This window comes from Camellia sinensis, chromosome 13, assembly GCF_055761805.1.
Source record: "Camellia sinensis isolate YWXY chromosome 13, ASM5576180v1, whole genome shotgun sequence".
In the NCBI taxonomy this organism is placed as follows: Eukaryota; Viridiplantae; Streptophyta; class Magnoliopsida; order Ericales; family Theaceae; genus Camellia; species Camellia sinensis.
Window position 1 is genome coordinate 18,894,759 of NC_138973.1, and position 24,800 is coordinate 18,919,558.

At 36.1% G+C, this 24,800-nt stretch overlaps 1 protein-coding gene and 1 pseudogene across 3 annotated transcripts; one reads left to right on the forward strand and one right to left on the reverse strand.

Moving 5' to 3' along the window:
- Positions 1 to 447: 447 nt before the first annotated feature.
- Positions 448 to 9,389, reverse strand: LOC145806454 (uncharacterized). Of its 2 annotated transcripts, none has more exons than XM_082903475.1 (2): positions 8,989 to 9,389; positions 448 to 1,082 (listed from the first exon to the last, which is right to left on the reverse strand). In XM_082903475.1, the coding sequence occupies exons 1-2, from the start codon at positions 9,186 to 9,188 to the stop codon at positions 647 to 649; spliced, it is 636 nt and encodes a 211-aa protein (XP_082759601.1). In that variant the 5' UTR covers positions 9,189 to 9,389; the 3' UTR covers positions 448 to 646. The 2 variants fall into 2 exon arrangements, with proteins under 2 accessions (XP_082759601.1, XP_082759602.1); XM_082903476.1 differs by lacking the exon at positions 8,989 to 9,389 and adding an exon at positions 6,116 to 6,524.
- Positions 9,390 to 21,182: 11,793 nt separating this feature from the next.
- LOC145806453 (putative pentatricopeptide repeat-containing protein At3g15130 pseudogene) lies at positions 21,183 to 24,583 on the forward strand (annotated as a pseudogene). The gene is made up of 2 exons (XR_014349593.1): positions 21,183 to 23,664; positions 24,448 to 24,583. The product of XR_014349593.1 is annotated as a putative pentatricopeptide repeat-containing protein At3g15130 pseudogene (transcript).
- Positions 24,584 to 24,800: the final 217 nt, after the last annotated feature.

The window sequence follows — 24,800 nt, forward strand, 5'->3', positions numbered from 1 at the left end:
TTCTTACGTGTAAATCCTAATAAGTGAACTTATTATTTATCCTATGAAAAAAATTTGTCATAAAAAAAGTCATTAATTGTCAATTTTTAGTGACATATAAAAAATTGTCACAAAAAAATTATTTTTAACAACAATTTTATCAAAACTTATTTCCAATAGAACTTAATGGGAATTAAGCTCAACTATTAAGACCTATTAGTAGTTTACCCTTGTTTTTTCTTTTGAAGGAGTAGTTTGTTTTTGTTTATGTTTGTTCTCTCTATAAGAGAAGTGTATTGAATTTCATTATATATTTTTCTTTTTTAGTTATAATATGACTTACTTGTCCCAAAAAAAAAAAAAAAAAAAAATCAGCGCAATCAATTTTTTTTTCATAAATCAGCAAAATACTGATTTCATTTCTTGTTTTTGATCAGAGTAGTTCTTATTCAACCAATATCCATGATGAAAATAAAAGCAATCAAGTTACCATGACTCATAATATTAGGATATCAGCTCCAAAATTACAAAAACGTATAAGAGCTACAAAACTGCAAAATCAGGCAGTAACAGTACTAAAAAAAACAAAAAAACACAAAAACCAAAAATAAACCCGACATGACAGGCTTCAACACAGCTATGACCGGGCCTTCAACACAGCTCACACTTAAGAATTAGCAATCAGCTGCTCAGGAACATCACTATGCAATCCCTCCCCATCAGTATCTTCAACACCTTGCTCGATCTGCTTCTGTTTGCCCGACCATCCATACATCTGTCTTCTTGCATCCCTACGAGCCGCCCTCTCAGCTAGTTTCAATTCTTTAAAGCCCTCTTCAAACTTAGCTTCATCCTCGGGTGAAAAGAAAACTACCCCCATTTCCCCAAGCTCTTCGTACATTTTCTCAATTTTGGCTTTCCAGAAGAGGCCCATCTCTGTGTCCATCTTTTGATATGGCGTTTTCAGCAAGTACTCATCGATCCCACCTGCCTTGTCTATGCAACGGAGGGCATGGGTTGTTACCTTTACACGAATGTGTCGGTCTAGGATGTAACTGAAGAGTCGCTTCTCTTGTACGTTTGGTTTCCAGTTCCTCCTTGTCCTGTTACCACCATTGCATTAAAGCCTTGAGAAGAATAATCCACTCGTTTTCTTTTTCAATCAATGAATGACAAGAGAATTTGAAGCATAAAAATAACCAAGGAGAACATGTCTAAGCTGTCTCATAAGTTTCACAAAATATGAAGAGACTAAACAATGTTTCTTCCAAAAGTATCATCCATGGAGGCTAGTGCATATAGAAACTAGCAATGATTTCATATAGTGCAAGTCATTACGTATCATATGTAACTTGTCTAATTCTTGTTTAAATGAAATGGGTAATCGATGGATTCTAGGAGTATGTTGTTTACATTCAATTCCTCCAAAGAATATCTCCTCAGTTAAATACTCTTTCTTTACAGGCATGTCAGAATTTTCATGGCAAATGGGAGTTGGAAGGTACCATCTATGATTCTATTTTGGTATAGCAGAGCAAACATGGCTTGGAATACTTTTGCAGGTCCGTGAAATCTGACATGAGAAAACTTTCAGTTTCTTTCTAGGCATTTGGCTTTTCTAATCTTAGTGGCACTGGTTTTATGAGATTGGCAGTCACATCTTTTCCTCCATCTTCATGAATTGCTACACCCTCACATAAATTATGCAAAGTCAAATTGGGCAGAAAGCACCCACGGGAATTCTGAGCAAGTGGGAGCAGCAGGTGTTTGAAAGGACAGCTAAAAGTCCATTTTATTCACACAAGTCAACTAGTGGCAAAGGATTTGATCTCTTTACTGGGTTTAAAGAATATTAAAAATGGAATTTCACAAAAAAAAAAAAAAAAACTTCGATAGTTCCAACATTACTAATTTCATTATTAGTAGAGAGCTATTCAAGGGAACTCTTGATTTCTTCTTCTTCTTCTTTTTTTTTTCTCTAATTAAAATATTTGAAAGAGAACTATCTATCCAACAAACAAAAAGATGATGGATGATCACCAATTCTAGATCCATGAATTGAATATATGTGGGCACCAAGGAAAGCAATTTTGGGGTAGATATTCAAATCCAGGTTGCCAGTATAAAATTCCTTCCAATACACATACACATGTTGTGAATTGTCCAGAACAAGGTTTTAAAAAGCGACTGCAACCGTTACGTTGTTACGTAACGGTTGTGGTGGTTACCGCCACCCGTTACGGCCGCTTTTGCAGCGTGATTGAGATTCATAGATGTGTCGGCCATAGCGGTCGTAACGGTGCCGTAACAGCCTGTTACGTAACGGTTCCGAACTGTTTCTTTCGAAAAAAACACACAAAAAAAAGATTAAAAATGGGGGAAGAGGGATAGAGAGAAGAGAGAAGATAAAGAAAGAAGATGGAGGGGCAAGAGATAGAGAAAGAAGAGGGAAAATGAAAAACATGTTATTAATTTGTTTAAACTGTAAGACTTATGCTATTTTATCTGCTGCTATCATTCAACCATTTTGTTTGTGTGTGTTTATCTATATATTGTTTGAAAATAATAATAATAATAATAAGTGTGGTCATTATCTATTTGGCTTGGTTAAAATATGTATATATATATATAGGTTTTTATTTATTCTCTTACTTTTGTCGTTGTTTATCTTATATATAATAGTTAGTGATTGATTTTTTGTATAATATGAAGTCATTAATTATTAAAATTAAATGTAAAAAACTTAGTTTATAGTGATTTAAAAATATGAAATATATTGGATCATACTTAAAAATTTACAAAAATTGATCAATATTTATTTTAAAGCCAATAAAATAAATATGATCATGGAAAAAAAATATGCGTAACGGTAAGTTTTTTTCAAATTGTGGGAAATATAAAAAAATTCACGGTTCCGGTTACCGCAACCGTTACGCTATGACCTTTACATCCCGTAACCGCAACCACGCCACCGCCACCGTTACGTCGACCGCAATTGCCTTTCAGAACTTTGGTCCAGACACTAGAAAATCTAGTGCTTCTTGTCCTGTCTATCACTATTCATATACAAATGTATGTATATACACTATGCATGCATGTGATCTTATGCATCGTAAATAAAAAAATAAAAAAAAACCCCATGCCTAGCCCTAAAACCCATATATGTATATATATATATATATATGTACATACGAATACATACACAAATGTTTGTTGGATTCTTTATAGAACTGAATAAATGCTCTATTAATGCCTGTTTTCACTGTCAGTAGTAAAACGATACATGCATAATAGATGTTTCAATATATCTATACTATCCCCACAAGCAAAGGATTGTCATAGTTCCCAAAAAACATTTGGGAAAAACAATAATAAGAAAGGGGTCGGTTTAGGCACATTCCCTTTGACTGCATAGCTGCACCTACAGAAATGTAAATCATACTCCAATCCATATCCAAATTCAATAGACCAATTTTTAGCATCCAAACAATGCATTATAAAATATGTTCACACAAAATGTTTGATTTTACTAAACTCTTGGATGGTTCTGAATGGTAATCGAAGCAAGCAAATAAAATCTACAACTCAAATCCAAATCCAAGATTTTAAAAGCAATTGTATTTAGTGATAGGAGGAAACAAGAATTATCGGTATTTTTTCATTTAAACAGAGGAGAAGAAGGCGACAAGTACAATGAAAAAGTTTAGGGTAGATTTATCTCTCAAACATTTTCAAACCTTGAAAGGACCATCACTTTTCTCCAGAAAGATTCTTCACATTTGAAGTGTAGCAATCATTTTCCTTGCCTACTTAAAGCCAAAACAAAATATTTTTTTTTTTTTTATAAGTAGTTAAATTTATTAGAAAAGCATCAAAAAGATGCAAGGAATACAATGAACCTCGAACTTCTAACCAATAACGTTATCCAAAAAATCTATGAAAACAAATATATCCGGGTCGGCCTGTGACTCCAACCAAGTGCATAAAGTAAGCAACAATCAATTCTCAAGCCAAGACACCGAATGAGTAATCTCGAGAAACGTCCGTCGATTCCTCTCCAACCAAAATACTTTTTCTTTGGTTGGAGACCTATTAGACATAGATTCAAATTTTCATTATTTTTTGGATTCTTAGAGTTTTTGGTTCCTGGTGGTATCAAAAGGGCACTGCGTCAAAATATTCCATTCATCCCTCATGTACATGGGCATATCAAAATAAGATTTTAAGTTTAATTATTAATTCCTTCTGCAACCAACCTACCCCACTTCTTATAACTAATGTGATTCGTTTATTTATCCTCATAATACTACTGTTTCACATTGTTGTAAAACAAGTTCAACAAAAGATATGCTCTGTGGGGAATGGGATATACAGGAAATAGAATTTGAGGATGAGAGTCCTATTCATTGTTAGGAGGGAATGATTCTATATTACTCATCGAGTGTTTAAATAATTCTATGTAGAGATATAGGGGTATAAATATAATGTATACTTTAAGTGTACAACGTAGGCACCCTGCTTTGGTTGTTGTTTCCTAAAAGATCCGAAGATCCTGATTATTGTTCCCTAAGTTTCTACATCACCACAAGTGCCCTCACACTAACAACACTTAAAGTTTCCATGTAACCTAGCATGTGATCACTTATGCCAATGGGGTCACTCATCACATCAAAAGAATATACAAGCAACATTAGAGAATACCCAACTAAACAAAAGGCGACAATGCAAGTTGGTATGTGCCTAGCATGCAACAATTTAAGTAGATGTGGATGCCTCCTATACCAGTAAGGATATGAATACAAAGGAATCATGTCCCTAGAGAGAGAGAGAGAGAGGCTACCCCACCATAAAAACTGGGAAGAGCAAATAGCCTAGCAAACCAAAGGGAAGAGCAAATCAGCTCTTCCCAGTTTTTATTTTTTCCTTTATATAGTAAGCTTCACCTTTTATTCGGAGGATAAAAAATGACAATTAAAATTAAAAACAAAAGTAAAAAGTAAAGAACGGAGGTTGGTTGAAGTTGCAAACAACATTTGAAGACTACCCCTTTTCTATTTTATACTGCTCTTCTCATTCTAATTTTTCCTCTATCTGTTCTTCATCTCCACTTAATGGCCTCTTTCCTCACGTAACTTAAAGGCAATTGAAAGCTTTCTATATGTGGCCTGTCACTTGTTCCATGAACAGAAGCATTCCACCACATGAGATTTCAACCCTACTTTCATCATTCACCAAATGCGTTCACCTTTTCAAATCACCTCTTTCTTTTGCTCCATCAAATTGTGATTATTCTAAAAGTTGAGGGTACATAATTTCCAAATTTCATACTATATCAAACTCTAGTAAATAAAAAGCTTGATCAAACTCCGTTTTCATTCATTAATTTAGATGGGTAGATTTAAGTCCTCTAGAATACCAGAAGTTAGAGCCTAACCAAATACTCTAGTGCATTTCCCTCCTTCTTGGGTGTCAAATAGACAACCTCTTTGGTTGCCTCCCTTTCCCCTTCAACTTCTCTTCTTCACTGGTTTCTACTAGTTCTCTTTCTCCTACTCGATCTCCATGTTGACTGTTTATATAAGTCTATATATAGCACTGCTCTTTTTCACACTCTCAATATCTCTCTTGCTCCGAAACTATTCTTTCTATCTAAAACCCTCTACCAAGCCTCCTCACCGTGCCCCAAAATTGCTTCCATAGAAAAGATGGAGATTTTCAAATCAGCTAGAAACTGATTCTTGAAGCCTACTAAGGAACTAACCACCAAGTGAAAACAAAAGGCCTCAGGACCTCACTTGCATCAAAGGCAAGAAATTCCAGTTGAATACCAAATCCCCTAGATCTTGGAAAGGTATACCTAAATAGATTCACCAATCATTACAAAAATAAATAAATAAATAAATAAATAAAAACACACCTAAACCTCCTTAGTTACCAATCTATAACTACCACCTAAACCTTGTATATATAGAGATAAAGATATGCCATGAAAGATTACCAATAATTATAAAAACCAAAAACCCACCAAATTACAAACCTTCAAACAGGTGCAACCACATCCACATTCATAAATGCACATATATAGATATACATATATATGTAGAGAGAGAGAGAGAGAGAGAGAGAGAGTACGGACTTGTTGCCACCGTCTTCGCCGACGCGGTTACCGAACTGGATGTGGCGGCCGGCGAAGATGCCGCGATGGGCCCTGCCCATGACGACCTTGGAGTCAGGTACGCATTTCTTGAGTGATTCCTTCACCCCAGGACCCAAGTTCTTCTCTCCCTATCTTCTTCATTATCTTTTTCATCATCTCCTTCGACCTGAACGCCATTCTCTCTCTCACTCTCTCTCTCTCTTCAATTGTAAGGGTTTTGAAGAGATTGAATTGCTACGAAGAACAAGTTGTGTACTTCTCTCTCTGGTCTGCAATGTTCATATGGAGCGAGAGATCTGCTTTAGAATCCACTTCGTTCAGAGTCGCAGAGCAGGGTTTTGGAGGAAGAGGAGGCTTGTATAATGGTATTGTACCTGTTGCTACTATATGTTGTACCCTAAATCATTTCTCATTTTCAAGTTTGTGGTTTAACCTTTGCATTTATCTCTCAAACATTTTCAAACCTTGAAATGACCATCACTTTTCTCCAGAAAGATTCTTCACATTTGAAGTGTAGCAATCATTTTCCTTGCCTACTTAAAGCCAAAACAAAATACTTCTTTTTTTTTTTTATAAGTAGTTAAATTTATTAGAAAAGCATCAAAAAGATGCAAAGAATACAATGAACCTAGAACTTCTAACCAATAACATTATCCAAAAAATCTGTGAAAACAAATATATCCGGGTTGGCCTGTGACTCCAACCAAGTGCATCAAGTAAGCAACAATCAATTCTCAAGCCAAGACACCAAATGAGTAATCTCGAGAAACGTCCGTTGATTTCTCTCCAACCAAAATACTTTTTCTTTGGTTGGAGACCTATTAGACATAGATTCAAATTTTCATTATTTTTTGGATTCTTAGAGTTTTTGGTTCCTGGTGGTATCAAAAGGGCACTGCGTCAAAATATTCCATTCATCTCTCAATGTACATAGGCATATCAAAATAAGATTTTAAGTTTAATTATTAATTCCTTCTGCAACCAACCTACCCCACTTCTTATAACTAATGTGATTCGTTTATTTATCCTCATAATACTACTGTTTCACACTGTTGTAAAACAAGTTCAACAAAAGATATGCTCTGTGGGGAATGGGATATACAGGAAATAGAATTTGAGGATGAGAGTCCTATTCATTGTTAGGAGAGAATGATTCTATATTACTCATCAAGTGTTTAAATAATTCTATGTAGAGATATAGGGGTATAAATATAATGTATACTTTAAGTGTACAACGTAGGCACCCTGCTTTGGTTGTTGTTTCCTAAAAGATCCGAAGATCCTGATTATTGTTCCCTAAGTTTCTACATCACCACAAGTGCCCTCACACTAACAACACTTAAAGTTTCCATGTAACCTAGCATGTGATCACTTATGCCAATGGGGTCACTCATCACATCAAAAGAATATACAAGCAACATTAGAGAATACCCAACTAAACAAAAGGCGACAATGCAAGTTGGTATGTGCCTAGCATGCAACAATTTAAGTAGATGTGGATGCCTCCTATACCAATAAGGATATGACTACAAAGGAATCATGTCCCTAGAGAGAGAAAGAGAGAGAGAGGCTACCCCACCATAAAAACTGGGAAAAGCAAATAACCTAACAAACCAAAGGGAAGAGCAAAGCAGCTCTTCCCAGTTTTTATTTTTTCCTTTATATAGTAAGCTTCACCTTTTATTCGGAGGATAAAAAATGACAATTAAAATTAAAAACAAAAGTAAAAAGTAAAGAACAGAGGTTGGTTGAAGTTGCAAACAACATTTGATGACTACCCCTTTTCTATTTTATACTGCTCTTCTCATTCTAATTTTTCCTCTATCTGTTCTTCATCTCCACTTAATGGCCTCTTTCCTCACGTAACTTAAAGGCAATTGAAAGCTTTCTATATGTGGCCTGTCACTTGTTACATGAACAGAAGCATTCCACCGCATGAGATTTCAACCCTACTTTCATCATTCACCAAATGTGTTCACCTTTTCAAATCACCTCTTTCTTTTGCTCCATCAAATTGTGATTATTCTAAAAGTTGGGGGTACATAATTTCCAAATTTCATGCTATATCAAACTCTAGTAAATAAAAAACTTGATCAAACTCAGTTTTCATTCATTAATTTAGATGGGTAGATTTAAGTCCTCTAGAATACCAAAAGTTAGAGCCTAACCAAATACTCTAGTGCATTTCCCTCCTTCTTGGGTGTCAAATAGACAACTTCTTTGGTTGCCTCCCTTTCCCCTTCAACTTCTCTTCTTTACTGGTTTCTATTAGTTCTCTTTCTCCTACTCGATCTCCATGTTGACTGTTTATATAAGTCTATATATAGCACTGCTCTTTTTCACACTCTCAATATCTCTCTTGCTCCGAAACTGTTCTTTCTATCTAAAACCCTCTACCAAGCCTCCTCCCAGTGCCCCAAAATTGCTTCCATAGAAAAGATGGAGATTTTCAAATCAGCTAGAAACTGATTCTTGAAGCCTACTAAGGAACTAACCACCAAGTGCAAACAAAAGGCCTCAGGACCTTACTTGCATCAAAGGCAAGAAATTCCTGTTGAATACCAAATCTCCTAGATCTTGGAAAGGTATACCTAAATAGATTCACCAATCCTTACAAAAATAAATAAATAAAAACACACCTAAACCTCCTTAGTTACCAATCTATAACTACCACCTAAACCTTGTATATATAGAGATAAAGATATGCCATGAAAGATTACCAATAATTATAAAAACCAAAAACCCACCAAATTACAAACCTTCAAACAGGTGCAACCACATCCACATTCATAAATGCACATATATAGATATACATATATATGTAGAGAGAGAGAGAGAGAGAGAGTACGGACTTGTTGCCACCGTCTTCGCTGACACGGTTACCGAACTGGATGTGGCGGCCGGCGAAGATGCCGCGATGGGCCTTGCCCATGACGACCTTGGAGTCAGGTACGCATTTCTTGAGTGATTCCTTCACCCCAGGACCCAAGTTCTTCTCTCCCCCTATCTTCTTCATTATCTTTTTCATCATCTCCTTCGACTTGAACGCCATTCTCTCTCTCACTCTCTCACTCTCTCTCTTCAATTGTAAGGGTTTTGAAGAGATTGAATTGCTACGAAGAACAAGTTGTGTACTTCTCTCTCTGGTCTGCAATGTTCATATGGAGCGAGAGATCTGCTTTAGAATCCACTTCGTTCAGAGTCGTAGAGCAGGGTTTTGGAGGAAGAGGAGGCTTGTATAATGGTATTGTACCTGTTGCTACTATATGTTGTACCCTAAATCATTTCTCATTTTCAAGCTTGTGGTTTAACCTTTGCATTTATCTCTCAAACATTTTCAAACCTTGAAATGACCATCACTTTTCTCCAGAAAGATTCTTCACATTTGAAGTGTAGCAATCATTTTCCTTGCCTACTTAAAGCCAAAACAAAATACTTCTTTTTTTTTTTTTTATAAGTAGTTAAATTTATTAGAAAAGCATCAAAAAGATGCAAAGAATACAATGAACCTAGAACTTCTAACCAATAACATTATCCAAAAAATCTGTGAAAACAAATATATCCGGGTCGGCCTGTGACTCTAACCAAGTGCATAAAGTAAGCAACAATCAATTCTCAAGCCAAGACACCGAATGAGTAATCTCGAGAAACGTCCGTCGATTTCTCTCCAACCAAAATACTTTTTCTTTGGTTGGAGACCTATTAGACATAGATTCAAATTTTCATTATTTTTTGGATTCTTAGAGTTTTTGGTTCCTGGTGGTATCAAAAGGGCACTGCGTCAAAATATTCCATTCATCTCTCAATGTACATGGGCATATCAAAATAAGATTTTAAGTTTAATTATTAATTCCTTCTGCAACCAACCTACCCCACTTCTTATAACTAATGTGATTCGTTTATTTATCCTCATAATACTACTGTTTCACACTGTTGTAAAACAAGTTCAACAAAAGATATGCTCTGTGGGGAATGGGATATACAGGAAATAGAATTTGAGGATGAGAGTCCTATTCATTGTTAGGAGGGAATGATTCTATATTACTCATCGAGTGTTTAAATAATTCTATGTAGAGATATAGAGGTATAAATATAATGTATACTTCAAGTGTACAACGTAGGCACCCTGCTTTGGTTGTTGTTTCCTAAAAGATCCGAAGATCCTGATTATTGTTCCCTAAGTTTCTACATCACCACAAGTGCCCTCACACTAACAACACTTAAAGTTTCCATGTAACCTAGCATGTGATCACTTATGCCAATGGGGTCACTCATCACATCAAAAGAATATACAAGCAACATTAGAGAATACCCAACTAAACAAAATGCGACAATGCAAGTTGGTATGTGCCTAGCATGCAACAATTTAAGTAGATGTGGATGCCTCCTATACCAATAAGGATATGAATACAAAGGAATCATGTCCCTAGAGAGAGAGAGAGGCTACCCCACCATAAAAACTGGGAAGAGCAAATAACCTAGCAAACCAAAGGGAAGAGCAAATCAGCTCTTCCCAGTTTTTATTTTTTCCTTTATATAGTAAGCTTCACCTTTTATTTGAAGGATAAAAAATGACAATTAAAATTAAAAAAAAAAGTAAAAAGTAAAGAACAGAGGTTGGTTGAAGTTGTAAACAACATTTGATGACTACCCCTTTTCTATTTTATACTGCTCTTCTCATTCTAATTTTTCCTCTATCTGTTCTTCATCTCCACTTAATGGCCTCTTTCCTCACGTAACTTAAAGGCAATTGAAAGCTTTCTATATGTGGCCTGTCACTTGTTCCATGAATAGAAGCATTCCACCACATGAGATTTCAACCCTACTTTCATCATTCACCAAATGTGTTCACCTTTTCAAATCACCTCTTTCTTTTGCTCCATCAAATTGTGATTATTCTAAAAGTTGAGGGTACATAATTTCCAAATTTCATACTATATCAAACTCTAGTAAATAAAAAACTTGATCAAACTCAGTTTTTATTCATTAATTTAGATGGGTAGATTTAAGTCCTCTAGAATACCAGAAGTTAGATCCTAACCAAATACTCTAGTGCATTTCCCTCCTTCTTGGGTGTCAAATAGACAACTTCTTTGGTTGCCTCCCTTTCCCCTTCAACTTCTCTTCTTCACTGGTTTCTACTAGTTTTCTTTCTCCTACTCGATCTCCATGTTGACTGTTTATATAAGTCTATATATAGCACTGCTCTTTTTCACACTCTCAATATCTCTCTTGCTCCGAAACTGTTGTTTCTATCTAAAACCCTCTTCCAAGCCTCCTCCCAGTGCCCCAAAATTGCTTCCATAGAAAAGATGGAGATTTTCAAATCAGCTAGAAACTGATTCTTGAAGCCTACTAAGGAACTAACCACCAAGTGCAAACAAAAGGCCTTAGGACCTCACTTGCATCAAAGGCAAGAAATTCCAGTTGAATACCAAATCCCCTAGATCTTGGAAAGGTATACCTAAATAGATTCACCAATCATTACAAAAATAAATAAATAAAAACACACCTAAACCTCCTTAGTTACCAATCTATAACTACCACCTGTTTCCCCTAGATGTTTCCCTGTTTGCTGAGTAATGCTTTATTCCATCTTAGTTGATGTTGTTGCTACAAAATAGTTAGTGGGTGTTTTTGTTAGTTATAGTGATGAGTTGAGATGTTTGTAAAGGAATGGAACTAAGTATGATATTTCATTTTAACTTACAATTTGCTTTGCAATTTCAAAGTACTTGTTGTGGCAATCTTTTGCTGGTCTCAAAGAGTCATAGTGTCTCCATATTCCATCAGCATTGTCAAAGACCACAATTGTCCAATGGTTGTCGTGGTTGATTGGGAAATGGATATATCTGTTTTTCATTGCTTCTGGAAAATGGTTGTCCATCAGTTTTTCTCTCAGTGCTTGATCTTGGTTTTGTAGTGGAGTCTGTAAGTTATATATATGTTTGAAATATGTTATAAAACTATGTAGTAATACATGTTGAGAAAGTAGAAAATTTTGCAGTTGTATGGTATGTTAAGTTTTGCTTACATTGATGAGTGTTGAGAAAACGTAAGATCTTCCTGCATATGGATTGCTTGCAAAGACTAGATCGTTTTTCTCAAATTCTTCAATGGTTGGCTGGAGTGCCAATTGCTTCTGTGAGAAGGCATCAATGACCTGAAACATGTTATATATGAGAATGTGTTAGGTTTGTGGAATAGGTTATTGAATATGTACAGAAACTGTAAAATTGTGTAGTTGGAGACCTACATTCCCATATAAGGGTTCCCTGTTGGTCAATCTGCATATATCTGAAAAGTATACGCAGTTTTCATCTTCGCTGCCAGACCAGACACAAGCACTTGATTGTGTGTTGTTGATGAGTTGAATTTGGTCTTGGTCTTTTTTGGATAGGCTATGCCAAACCTTGTTTGTTTTGCGGCATGAAATGGCGAGTGGCTTGTTTGGGATTGATTCTTCCTGGAAATCATCATCACTTTCCAATACTTGAAGTTTTGTCTTCTTTTGATTGGCATGCTCTTTTGGGTTTGTTTCAGCAGCAACTGCTTTCTCTTGGCCAATATGTTCTTGCATCTTTTCTTTCTGCTGTTGTTTTGCTTCATGAGCACCCTCTTTGTTGTTGTCATTCTTCTTCTCTTTTTCTTCATCGGTACCCTGTGTTGGTTTGGGTACATCAGCAGCAGTTTGTGTCTTGTTTCTTGCATCTTCTTTGGGTTTGGTCATTGGTTGGTATTCAAAATCTGGGTCATGTGCTTGTTTTCTTGATTTTTGTTTGATTCTCTTGACCATGGATCTTTGTTGGGGACTGCCAGTTTTTTTGGTGGACATTTCCTTCAATTGATCTTCTTTTTTACGCAATTCAGCCATGAATTTTTGTTCCATTTCTTGCATTTGTGCTCTCATGGCTGATATGAGCTTGTCCTTGTCGTCCTCTTTGGTTGGTGTTTGTGGTTGGTCATGACCTATAAAAATGTTGGATTGTGTTTTGGTTAGTTTAATGAAATTTTGCAGTATGCTTTAGTATTAGACAATAGTTTACCTTGCGCATGAAATATGTCAGATTTCTCTTGCAGTTCTTCTTGTTGGTTTGTCAGTTCTTATTCATTGACTTCTTCTTGTTGGTTTGTTTGTTGTTCTTCTTGTTCTTGTTGTTGGTCTTCTTCTTCATCAAGGTCTTCTTGTTGATCACCTTTTATTTGTTGTCTTTCTTCTGCTTTGTCATTGTCTTGTTGTTCATCAAGTTCTTCTTCTTTTTCTTGTTGTTGTTGTTGTTGTTCTTCTTCTTCTTCTTCTTCTTCTTCAGTTTCTTCTTCAGTTTCAGTTTCTTCTTCTTCTTCAGTTTCTTCTTCATCAGTTTTTTCTTCATCAGTCACTTGATTTTTTTCATCATCACTCTTTTCTTCTTGTTCATCACTTTCTGGTTCTTCTTGTGGTTTTTGCTTTCTTTTTTTTTTTTTTTTTTGTTGTTCTTCTTGTTCTGATTGTGATTCTGATTCTGAATGATGTTCTTCTTTGAGAAAGTCATCCTCATCACTGTCTAGAAGTCTTCTTTTTTTTTGTTACTTTTGTTTTCTTTTTTTGCTTATTGTCCTTTTTGTGGTCTTGTTTCTTTGCTGAAGAGTCTGTTGATGTGCTTTGATTGATATGCAATAACTGTATTTCTTGTTCAGTTGGGGTTAAAGCACTTTGGTTAACCTGCATTGGAATAATGTGGCATATATCAGTAATACTGTAAATTTGGTCAGTTTCATAAGATGAGTTGTACTGTGAGTAATGTGGGTTAAGTGTCGAAATATGTTTTTTGAAACTGAAAAATGTTACAGTTTCATAACATGAGTGATGTTAAAGAAGTGTGTGCTTTGAAACTGAAAATTTTCACAGTTTCATAATATGATTTGTACTACAATGAATATGAAAGGAGTGTTGAATAGATTTGTGCTATGATAGTATAGAAGAGTTTGAATACCTTTTCAAAGTGAGCAAGGCTGATGTGTTTCCACTTTGAGTACATTTTGCCAAGGTTCCATTTCATAAACCTTGGGAAGCCTTCTTTGTTGGATGGTCGGAGGAGTTTACTGTACTCACAGTACCAGTACTGTAAAAAAAAAAAAAAAAGAAGTTGAAATATGTTAGATAGTTAGAAATAGGTGGATGTCTGATATTTTTGTGGAAAGTAGTTGAGTAATGTGTTTACCAAGAGTAACATGACGCATCCAGTGACGTGCCTTGGGTTGTTGTTTGCATTTGCCATTGAATTCATCAGTGTGTCTTTTATTGCCTCAACCCAATTGTACTTCTTGATGTTGTTGAGATTGTCAACATAGTTGAGGAAACTCCAACTGAGTGTATGGCCTGTTGTGGGCATGAGAAGTTTCAAGCACAAGTAAAGGGTGATTACCCTTGCAAGATCTTGACGATCATTGGTTGATTTTCCTTTTTTTGTTTGTTGAAACATTTTGGTCAAAGACTTGCCATCCAATCTCTTGACTGATTTGCATCTTCGTTTGTAAAATGGAAGCTGAAAATCCTTTGGTCTTGCATAGGATTTGGTGGTGATACTGTCTTCTCCACAGTCGATACCAAAAATGAGCTTGACATCACTGCTTCTGAGTTTCATTTCCTTTTTGCCAAGTACAAATGATCTTTTTCTTTTGTTGTAGAGTGTTGTCATTTCTGCTACAATGGAATTGTAGCATCTGCACCAAGAGGCCTTCAGTTGTGTTGAGGAGAGAGCATTTATAAGGGGCCAAAAAGGGATTTTTTGCAGCTCTGTCTGTTGGGCTTTTGTAAATTTGACCCCCTTCAACAGTTTGATTACCGTTCCGATGTTGGAACGATAATTAAATTGTTGGACTCTCTTTGCAGGGACTGCTGCTTTTTTTTCTTTTGATGCCTTGGTTTTTGTTTTGGGAGTTGATTGGCTTTCTTGGAGCTTTCTTTTTTTGGTTGGAGGAGCTTCTTGGTTTTTTGTTGGCTTTCTTTTGTTTGTTTTTGTTGTGGTTGGAGGTGTGGTTGGTATTTGTTGGGTGGGTGGGGTCTGTGGTGTAGTTCTTGGGCTTTTTCTTGTAGGTGGTGTGGTTATTTTGTGGGTTTTTTGGTGGGGTCTGTTGGGTTTGGTTGTTTTTGAGTGTGGTGGTTTGGTTTTTTGTGGATGGGGAGATGGTGGTGGCATTTTAGTGGATACAGGAGATGGACTTTCAAAATGGGAGATGGTTAAATCCCTGATTGGATTTGTGAGCATATGGGTTTGTTTCTTCCAATATCTTCCAACAGCTATTTCTGAAAAAATGAAAGTGACCGCAGGGTATGAGTAATAGGAACAGCCCATTGTATGAACAATAGGAACAGCCCATTGTATTTTGTAAAAAGCAACAATAACAACAAGAAGATTAAAAATTCAAAAATAAGAATAAGAGAAGCCAATATTGAACAACAAGAATAAGAATAAGGTGTTGAATGTGTAAAAACAGGGATTTATGTGTAAAAACAGTGTTTAGAATGTTGAAAAACAGGGGACTATATATAAAAGAGGGTTTATACATTTGGAAGTATGTAAAATGTGTATATACGAAATATGAAAGAATGATGTACAAATGTGAATGAAAAATAATGAATAGGTGAATAGAGATGTTACTTTTTTCCCCATTTTTGTGAATCGGAAGTCAGGAACTATGAAATCTCTTCAGAGTGGTGATGGTTCTTCGTGTTGTTGAGAGTCGCCGATTGGAGAATATGAACGGCTTGGTGTTGTGTTGAAGATGAACGGTTTGGTTTTGTGGTTAGGGTAGGGTTTCAGAGGGAATGGAGTCGAATGGAGGAAAGATGGAGGATTGAGAATGCGATTTCGAGCAGCGGAGATGTAACAGTGTACTGATCAGACTGAGATGATTGTGGGTGATGAAAATGAACGGTTACGTTTTCTGGTTAGGGTTAGGGTTTCAGAGGGGATGGAGTTGAACGGAAGAGAGATGGAGGACTGAGGAGTCGATTTCGAGCGGCGGAGACGTGACAGTGTACTGATCGGACTGAGATGATGGGAACGTGGGAGATGGTTGCGCGCGTGTAAATTGGATTATATATTGTGGATATTTTCGTCTTATTGTTAATTTGAGGACTTAATGGAGTATTAAATTTGTTTTGGGTCTAAATGGGGTATGATATGTTGGGCTTGGACCTTTGGGTCAGACGCCCAAATTTAAAAGTAGGAAGAGAGAGCATAGAGGTGTCAGGAGGGCCGAGTGGTCTAAGGCGCCAGACTCATTTGGAGCTTTTTTTGGGCCTTCCTTACTATTAGACTTGGGATGAGGGCCTACCTTACTATTTGGGCTTGGGATGAGGTCCAATTAGTTTTGCGGGTTCACTTACAAACATATCGTTTAAAAAGCTGAGCCCAACTAATTATAAATTCAATATTTGGGGTGGTAAACTAGCAGCTTGGTTCGACAACTTACAAAGTTTTAAAAAATTTAAGTTTTATTTATTACACTTTTAAATTAATCTCAAATAATTTTTTTTCGAGTCCACCTCAAGTAATTTGGTATTTGTATTTAATGTTAAGACAGTCGAATTAAGTTGAACGAATTATTAACTATTTAAATTTAATTTACAATTTTTAATGAATTCTAACAATATATTCAAGTTTAATTACACATGAACTTTTAATAAATTGAATAAAAGTGGAATTTAAATTGTTTGATCCATTTATCACTGCAATAAATAAAAATATACAAAGGCCTATGTTTGGGAAGTGGGTTTTGTGACTTTTTTAGTTAAAATAGTCACAAAAAATAAAATAGACTTTTTAGCTCAATAAGACAAAATATCTCATTCAACTTATAATCATTGCATTCTTTCTCTCACAAAAAAATCTAAAAAGACCAAAAGTCCTTTCCAAACCAGGTTTTTAACCCCAGACTAAAATAATCAAAAAAATTAAAAACCCAAAAAACCAACCCACTTTCCAAACGAAGCCAAAGAGACAAAAATTTACAAAAATATTATACAAACCTGACAAATTGTGATTATTTATTTAAAAACATGATAACCATAATTTGATGAAAAATATTATAAATCTTAAATTTTTTAACAAATAAATGATCAAATATCTCACGAAACCCACACCGTATGTGATATTTGAACATTTATTTAATAAAAAATTTGACATTTCTACCGTTACCTTAATTTGATCGTATTCAATCATGCCAATCCACGTAACCAAAACTGAAGAACGAGATTCGTAAGCAAACATCAATCAAAAACTTTGCATAAATGAGATTCGCCATCTCCATTTTTCTTAGTTATATTCTGAAGAAGTGAAACTCATTTTCGATCCAAAGCTTGTGTGTGTGTGTGTGTGTGTATTCGTTCTCAAACTACATTGCGGGGATGGCGACAAGCAGCAGAGAGGCCAGACGACGTCGCATTGCGGATAGAGGCTCGGATCGCTTGTCATTTCCAAACCCTGCCTTGTTCATCATCTTCGCCCTCTCAATCTCATCATTCAAATCTTTCGCCACATCAATCCACTGGTATTCCCTCCCTCTGTCTCTCTGTCTCTCTCTCTCTCTATGTATATATATTTATATATGTCTAATTATCAGATTGTTAGCTTAATTTTTAACTAAAACGAAAAAAAATGATCCTTTTTTTTTTTCTTCTATGGATTTGTTGCATAAAATTGATGTCCTTGTGATAATTAATATGTTGCAAAGAGAAAGAAGAATAGTTGCTTATGTAAAAACATCTCTAATCATTCATCCCATATTTCATTAAATTTGAGTAAAAATCTGGCCTTTCGACCAGTTGGTCATCCGGCTAAAGTAAATTTTCAATAAATTCATCTCAAAATTGGTTGTCTAGGAACCAACACTTGCCTACAAATTTGATGAAACAATAAACGTTCTCTTTATTTGATGAAAAAAAGTATCACTTACCAAACTGATGAAACAGTTTGAGTACTATTTTCATCGATTTTTCATCAAATTTAATCTGATGAAGGATTGGAGATGATCTAAATCAACTATATGATTTTTATAGTAATTATTTGAGGCCTAAAGTAAGTTGTGGCCAAAAATGGTTTAGAATTTGTGATTTTATTTTTTATTTTTTGTTTTTCAGCTTCGCAGGGGATTATTTTAGTTATAATTTTGATGGGTCATGAACACTTGCCAAACTGGTTAAGAGAAACCAAGTTATTGTGCAATTGTGATTTCCATTTTAGAAGAGTTGGTGGTGAACCCATGGTCAATTCAATGAAATTCTTAATAAGTGAGCATTCTATATTCCAACACACAAATGCTAATAATATGGAGGACTTTAGTTTGCTTTTACTAAAATCATGATTTTTCTAGTTGAAAACTGCTTGAATGCTTGGCAATCCTAAATTGAGCAACTTATTGCACCGACTTTGCAACTAAACTGCAAGCCTTTGTGTTGTCGCAGCAAAGTCTATATTTTGAGACATGCTCTGGACGTAACAGGTGGTTTCAAAGTTCAACAGTTCCCGTACTTTCAAATTTGAACTTGTTCGCTGATATTCGCATGGTTTGCAAGAATTTTGGAATTTAGATGCTAATGTTTCTAGTACTTTCTTATGGCCTTATAGCTAGTTTCCTTTGGTCAAAAGGAGAATAAGAAACAACAGGATTACTTAGACCTTTTAAGACACTAAATCTAAGAGCAGAAACCATGACCCAAAAAATGATGGTATTGGTTGAAAAACCAAGTAAATTTTGTGTTTGTACGCGTGCAAATCCCACATGGAGCCAAAAACCAAGTGCTTATATTATATAATCATCGCACTAATAGCTTGTGAATCAAATGAAGGTTGAATCACTGAGGTAGTGAAACTGTGTTTGGTGGGGCCACTTCTGGATGGACTATGAATCAATGAGTTTAATGTTTATGATGTTCCTTAGTAGCGACAGTTTGCTTCTTTTGCTGGGTTGAAAGCTGTATATTATACCATGTGTAAATTATTTGCTTGGTGTGGTAGGGAAGTATCTTATGAATTTGTATAGATTGCATAGCAGCTGTTAACTAAATTTATTGGTTAAAATAATTGCAATCCATTTGGCAGCTGGTTACTTACAATTTGAAATATGCCTCACAAATGTTGTGGGAGATTAATATCTGGATTTTTATGCAGGCCGTAATAGAAAATCTTTAGGATTTCATGCATTAGATTGCGTGGAGTATAGTTTATGCTTGGAATTCAATTTCAAACGTCATGCTGGGGCATGTTGTGTACTTCTTTGACTTGTGTTTTAATATATTTTTAATCCACTTTCGGTTTCAGTCATTAATCTTGTTGATATTGCAGTTTCATACAACGGTGAGGATAAATCCTCTAGTTCTTTGTTGCTGAAGGTTGCCTCTGCCAATGAATCTGGCACCATTGATCGTGGAAGTAAAGAGCAACCATTTTTACGCAAATGTGAGACAAACACTGAAGCTTTGAGAGTTCTTCCTTGGGAAGTCGATGGCAGAGTAGAATCATCCCGTGTCTCATCGACAGTTCAAAATACATCGATTTCCACTTCTGACTCAGATCATCACGTTGAACCACATGTCTATCGGAGTAAATTTTTCACCCCGAATCAAATAAGTTGTGCCATTGCAGTGTCAGAGAGTACCCGCATCTATTGTTCTCTACCAGCAGCCATTTTAGTAGTACTTTCTCATGTTGGACTTCCTGTACTGGGTAGCCACATCGTGAAGAGCACCATATTTTTTGGGCCTTTGTATCTAGTTTTGCTTACCAATGTATCGATTGTGCTAGCACAGCTACTTTTAGGAAAACAGAGACGGTTGGAGCGGATTGAGCAAGAAGCAAATAGTGTCCCTTTGATTGGTGGGTACGGTTTTGCTGAACAAGTAGGCAAGGCATTGGAGTCAGGTTTGGTGTTGCAGAACATAGTGGGTGCAATGTTCATGGATTGTAGTGTGTATGCGGTCGTTGTTGTATGCGGTCTCTCTCTTGTGCACAAATTCGGCTGGTAGGATATTTGGTTGAATAATTTGAATCATTGGCCCTTGATGAGCTAGTTCAACTCCTTGTCTAATGAATGTACTTTCACTCAGGTGTCTTCCTTTCTTTGTAATATATTTTGTATAAGGATTTGAAGGCACCTCCTTTTAGGCCTAGTCATGTATAACATTTATCTTTAATACTATTTACTTTTCTTCTGTTCAAAAAACCCTAGTTCAACTCTGCTTTGAATGCACTTTATTTTTCAATTTCTGTACATTTCCCCCCCTAGGCATGGATTCAAGTTTATGTAATTTTCTTTAGGTTTCAACTTTGTGTTGAATTCGGATTTGAAGGGACAGTTTTGTAAATCAACTTGTATCTATCTATGTTATAATCGGAGTTTCTATTTGCATACCACATATCTTCGGGCTTTATTTAGTAGTCTAGAAGCACAATATAACATTGCTTACGTGATACTCTAAACCAATTACCTAGTTAGTGTGTTATGATTTTTTTATTGGCTGGGATTACTATATAGACAATGACATGATATTTATATCTTCTCAATTCACATCATTTTTTCAACTAATTATGATCATGCTCCTTGAACGAATTTCTAAAATGCCCTCATCTTCTATTCCCACATCCCCATCATCTTCTACCTGAAACCCAACAACCACCCCATCCTCACGATGCCGAAAATTGCCTTTGCCCCCACCATTCCCAACCCTCTACCAGCATGCCACCATGGAAACAGGTAAGAGACGTAGTTAGGAGGGAAGGGGCGCCAGTGGCGGCAGGAAGTTACAGGTGGTTTTAAGCAATATGTTAGGGTCAGGGTTAGAATATTGGAAATTAATTTATTATGGAGAGTAAATGGTGTCAATTGAAAAAAAAAAAAAAAAAAAAAATCAAAAATTAAAAATGTGTGTTTGGTGTTTGATTATATTTTTTATTTTTATTTTGTTTTCAGAAAACATGAAAAACTTGTTTTAAAATTTTTAATTTCACACAAAATAAAAACGTATATGACTTTTTCATTATTTATTTTGTTAGAAACCATGTTCAAGCAACTCATTTGGTTCAACCTCTGCATCTCTCGAAACAGCTCAATTGCTTCGCTAGCTCTACTATGATTCGCTGATCCTCCAATCATTCTACTCCATCAAATACCATCTCTTTCCGACATTTTATCAAACAACTGCCAAGCTTGATACATTCTTCCGGATTACCCAAACAAAGTCCTCTGCAAAAACCCATTTCTATCTGCACAAAAGCGAAACCATTGATCAACAAAGATTGCCACCGAGGTCTCGATGGATTTTATAATTGTTAGTTAATAATACACTGAATTTCTGTTTCATTGATGATTGAGAGGCAAACATTAGCTAAGCTCCTGAGGAGCTGTTCAAAAAATTGGTTTATTGATCAAGGACTACAAGCCCATGCAGCTGTAGTGAAATTGGGATATGGGTTTGACATGATGCTAAGCAATGACCTTATAGACATGTATGGAAAATGTAGTAGAATGGACATTGCTTGTGCTGTGTTTGATAGAATGCTTGAAAGAAATGTTGTTTCGTGGACTGCATTGATGTGTGGTCACTTGCAGCAGGGTAATCCCAAAGTGTCGTTACAGCTTTTTTGTCAAATGGGGTATTCTGATGTTGATCCCAACGAGTTTACTTTCTCGACAAATTTTAAAGCTTGTGGGTTTTTGAGTATTATTGAGAATGGAATGCAAATTCACGGCAACTGTGTTAGAACTGGATTTGAATGGTATCCTGTGGTGGGAAATTCTATTGTGGACATGTACTCGAGATGTGGAAGAATTAGTGAAGCAGAGCGAATGTTTGATCTAATGCCAGTTAGAAGCCTCATAAGTTGGAATGTGATGATAGCAGGATATGCCCTTGAAGGAATGGGAGACAAAGCATTACTTTTGTTCCAGAAAATGCAAGAACAAGGAGAAGTGCCAGACGAATTTACACTTACAAGCTCTTTGAAAGCTTGTAGTGGTATTGGTGCGATTCGGGAAGGAAGTCAAATTCATGCTTATTTGATCGCAAAAGGATTCCCGCTCTCTGTTCAGACAATTATAGCAGGTGCGCTTGTTGATCTGTATGTGAAAAGTGGGCACTTATTTGAAGCACAGCAAGTATTTGATCAAGTTGAACGGAAGAGTGTGATATCATGGACTGCCCTAATTGTGGGTTATGGTCAAAAAGGAAATCTAATGGAAGCCATGGATTTGTTTGGGCAGCTTAGGGAAAGTAGCATTCGGGTAGACGGTTTTGTTCTCTCGAGCATGATAGGCGTGTTTGCTGATTTTGTTCTGGTAGAGCAAGGGAAGCAAATGCATTGTTACACAATCAAAGTTCCATCTGGTTTGGACATATCGGTAGCCAATTCAATTGTTGATATGTATCTGAAATGTGGGTTAATAGAGGAAGCAGAAAGTCATTTCAGTGAAATGCCTGAAAGAAATGTGGTTTCTTGGACCGTTATGATTACGGGGTATGGCAAACACGGTCATGGCAGAGAAGCTATACAACTCTTCAAGAAAATGCGGCTAGATAATGTTGAGCCCGACGGAGTGACTTACTTGGCTGTCCTCTCAGCTTGTAGCCATTCTGGACTAATTGAAGAAAGTCAAGAATTCTTTTCAAGATTGTATGAGGATTGTCGAATCAAACCTAGAGTAGAGCACTATGCTTGCATGGTTGATCTACTTGGTCGAGCTGGACGCTTAAAAGACGCTAAGAGACTTACAGAGAACATGCCGCTAAAACCAAACGTTGGGATATGGCAAACATTGCTTAGTGCTTGTAGAGTACATGGGGAGTTGGAAATAGGGAGAGAAGTAGGAGAGTTACTGTTCAGATTGGATGGTAACAATCCAGTCAATTACGTTTTGATGTCAAATATCTATGCTGATGCTGGCTACTGGAAAGAGCGTGAGAGCGTGAGAGAATTGGTGAAGTTGAAAGGGTTGAAGAAAGAAGCAGGACAGAGTTGGGTTGAGATTGACAAGGAGGTTCACTTCTTTTACAATGGAGATGAGACGCACCTGCTTACAGAAGAAATCCATGAAGTTTTGAAGGAAATGAAGAGAAGGATAAAAGAAGAGACGGGTTATGCTTATGAAATGAGATTTGCGTTGCACGATGTTGAAGAGGAATCAAAGGTGGAGAGCTTGAGATTTCACAGTGAGAAGCTGGCAATTGGGTTGGCATTAGTTCACAGTGGGATACAAAAGGGGGGAAGAATGATTCGAGTTTTCAAAAACTTGAGAGTTTGTGGGGATTGTCATGAGTTCATCAAGGGCTTGTCAAGGATTTTGGACAAGGTCTTTTTGGTAAGAGATGCCAATAGGTTCCACAAGTTTGAGGATGGGTTTTGCTCTTGCAGAGATTATTGGTGATTCGGATTTGGTTTCTCCAATGGCTGAAATGCAACTTTGGGGAAGCCTTGCAGTTTTGCAGGCGGATACCGTCCCATGTTAAGTAGCAAAGAGAGATTGAATAGAAAGCTCAAAAATTATAAGAGGTGAGGAAACTTCTCTCAGATGCCAGTGGTATTCCTTCTCTCCCTCTCTTGCACAGGTCCGCACAAATACACACACAAATCACATATGCATTTCCATCCTAAGCTCCCAATTTATAAGATCAGAATAACGTGCTTATGACTTGGTCTACAACTTAATTTATAGTTTTCAATCCATTGAAACAGAAGAATGATATTAACGGACCAGATATTTAAAGAAATTTGATGCTTCAATGAAATTGCAAATAAATGCCTTGTTTTTATTCATGGATCAATATGGTGCTCAGGTGTAAAAAAAATTTCAAAATATAAGAACAAACCATAACTAAACACCTGTCCACCCCCTTTCATTGCTCCATCTTTAATTGTGTGCATTACATTATAGATTACCCATGTAAGATTTGTCTACTAATCCATCTCACACTGATCAATATATAAAAAGACCAAGAATATTGCTTTGATATTGATCATGGTAATCTAAGTGGGAAATATGTATGGCTGTAACGTCTAACTAAAGACTCGCATCTCTATATACTGGTGACAAAATCAAATATATTTCCTGAGTATGTTTTGTGCATTGGTTTGTTCGACTTACTTGTTTTAGAAATTTGAATGTCTTTTCCTTGCACAGATATATCTAACTGTCAAGACATTACGTATATATCAACTCAATTTTGATTGCTTTGATTAATCAAAAAGGCAAAAGCATATTTTCACATATAGATATCCATATAATTTTACATAAAAATTATATGAATATCTAGTACTAACAGTGCAGATCCTCAGGTGTGGACATTTGTGGTTGATGGATCTCGGACAGCAGCAAAGTGTAGAGCTGGTGCAGCATGGGTTTGCCACAATGAAGAACAAGTAAATGTTCAACAAGAAGTCACAATACACTATCTTCCCTCTCCATTGGTGGCAGAAGCTAAAGCTTGTGTGGATGCACCACAATGATCATTGACTAACATGTGTGTTGGCATTCACAGATTGCCAAGTCCTGGTTAATATTTTGAATGTCAAATGTGAACCATATTGGAATATTAGTTGCACAATTAATTATTGAGCACATCAAAACTATCTGTAGGTTATTTAATGTTTTTATGTATATCTAAAGTTTCTAGATCTGTAATTCTGCC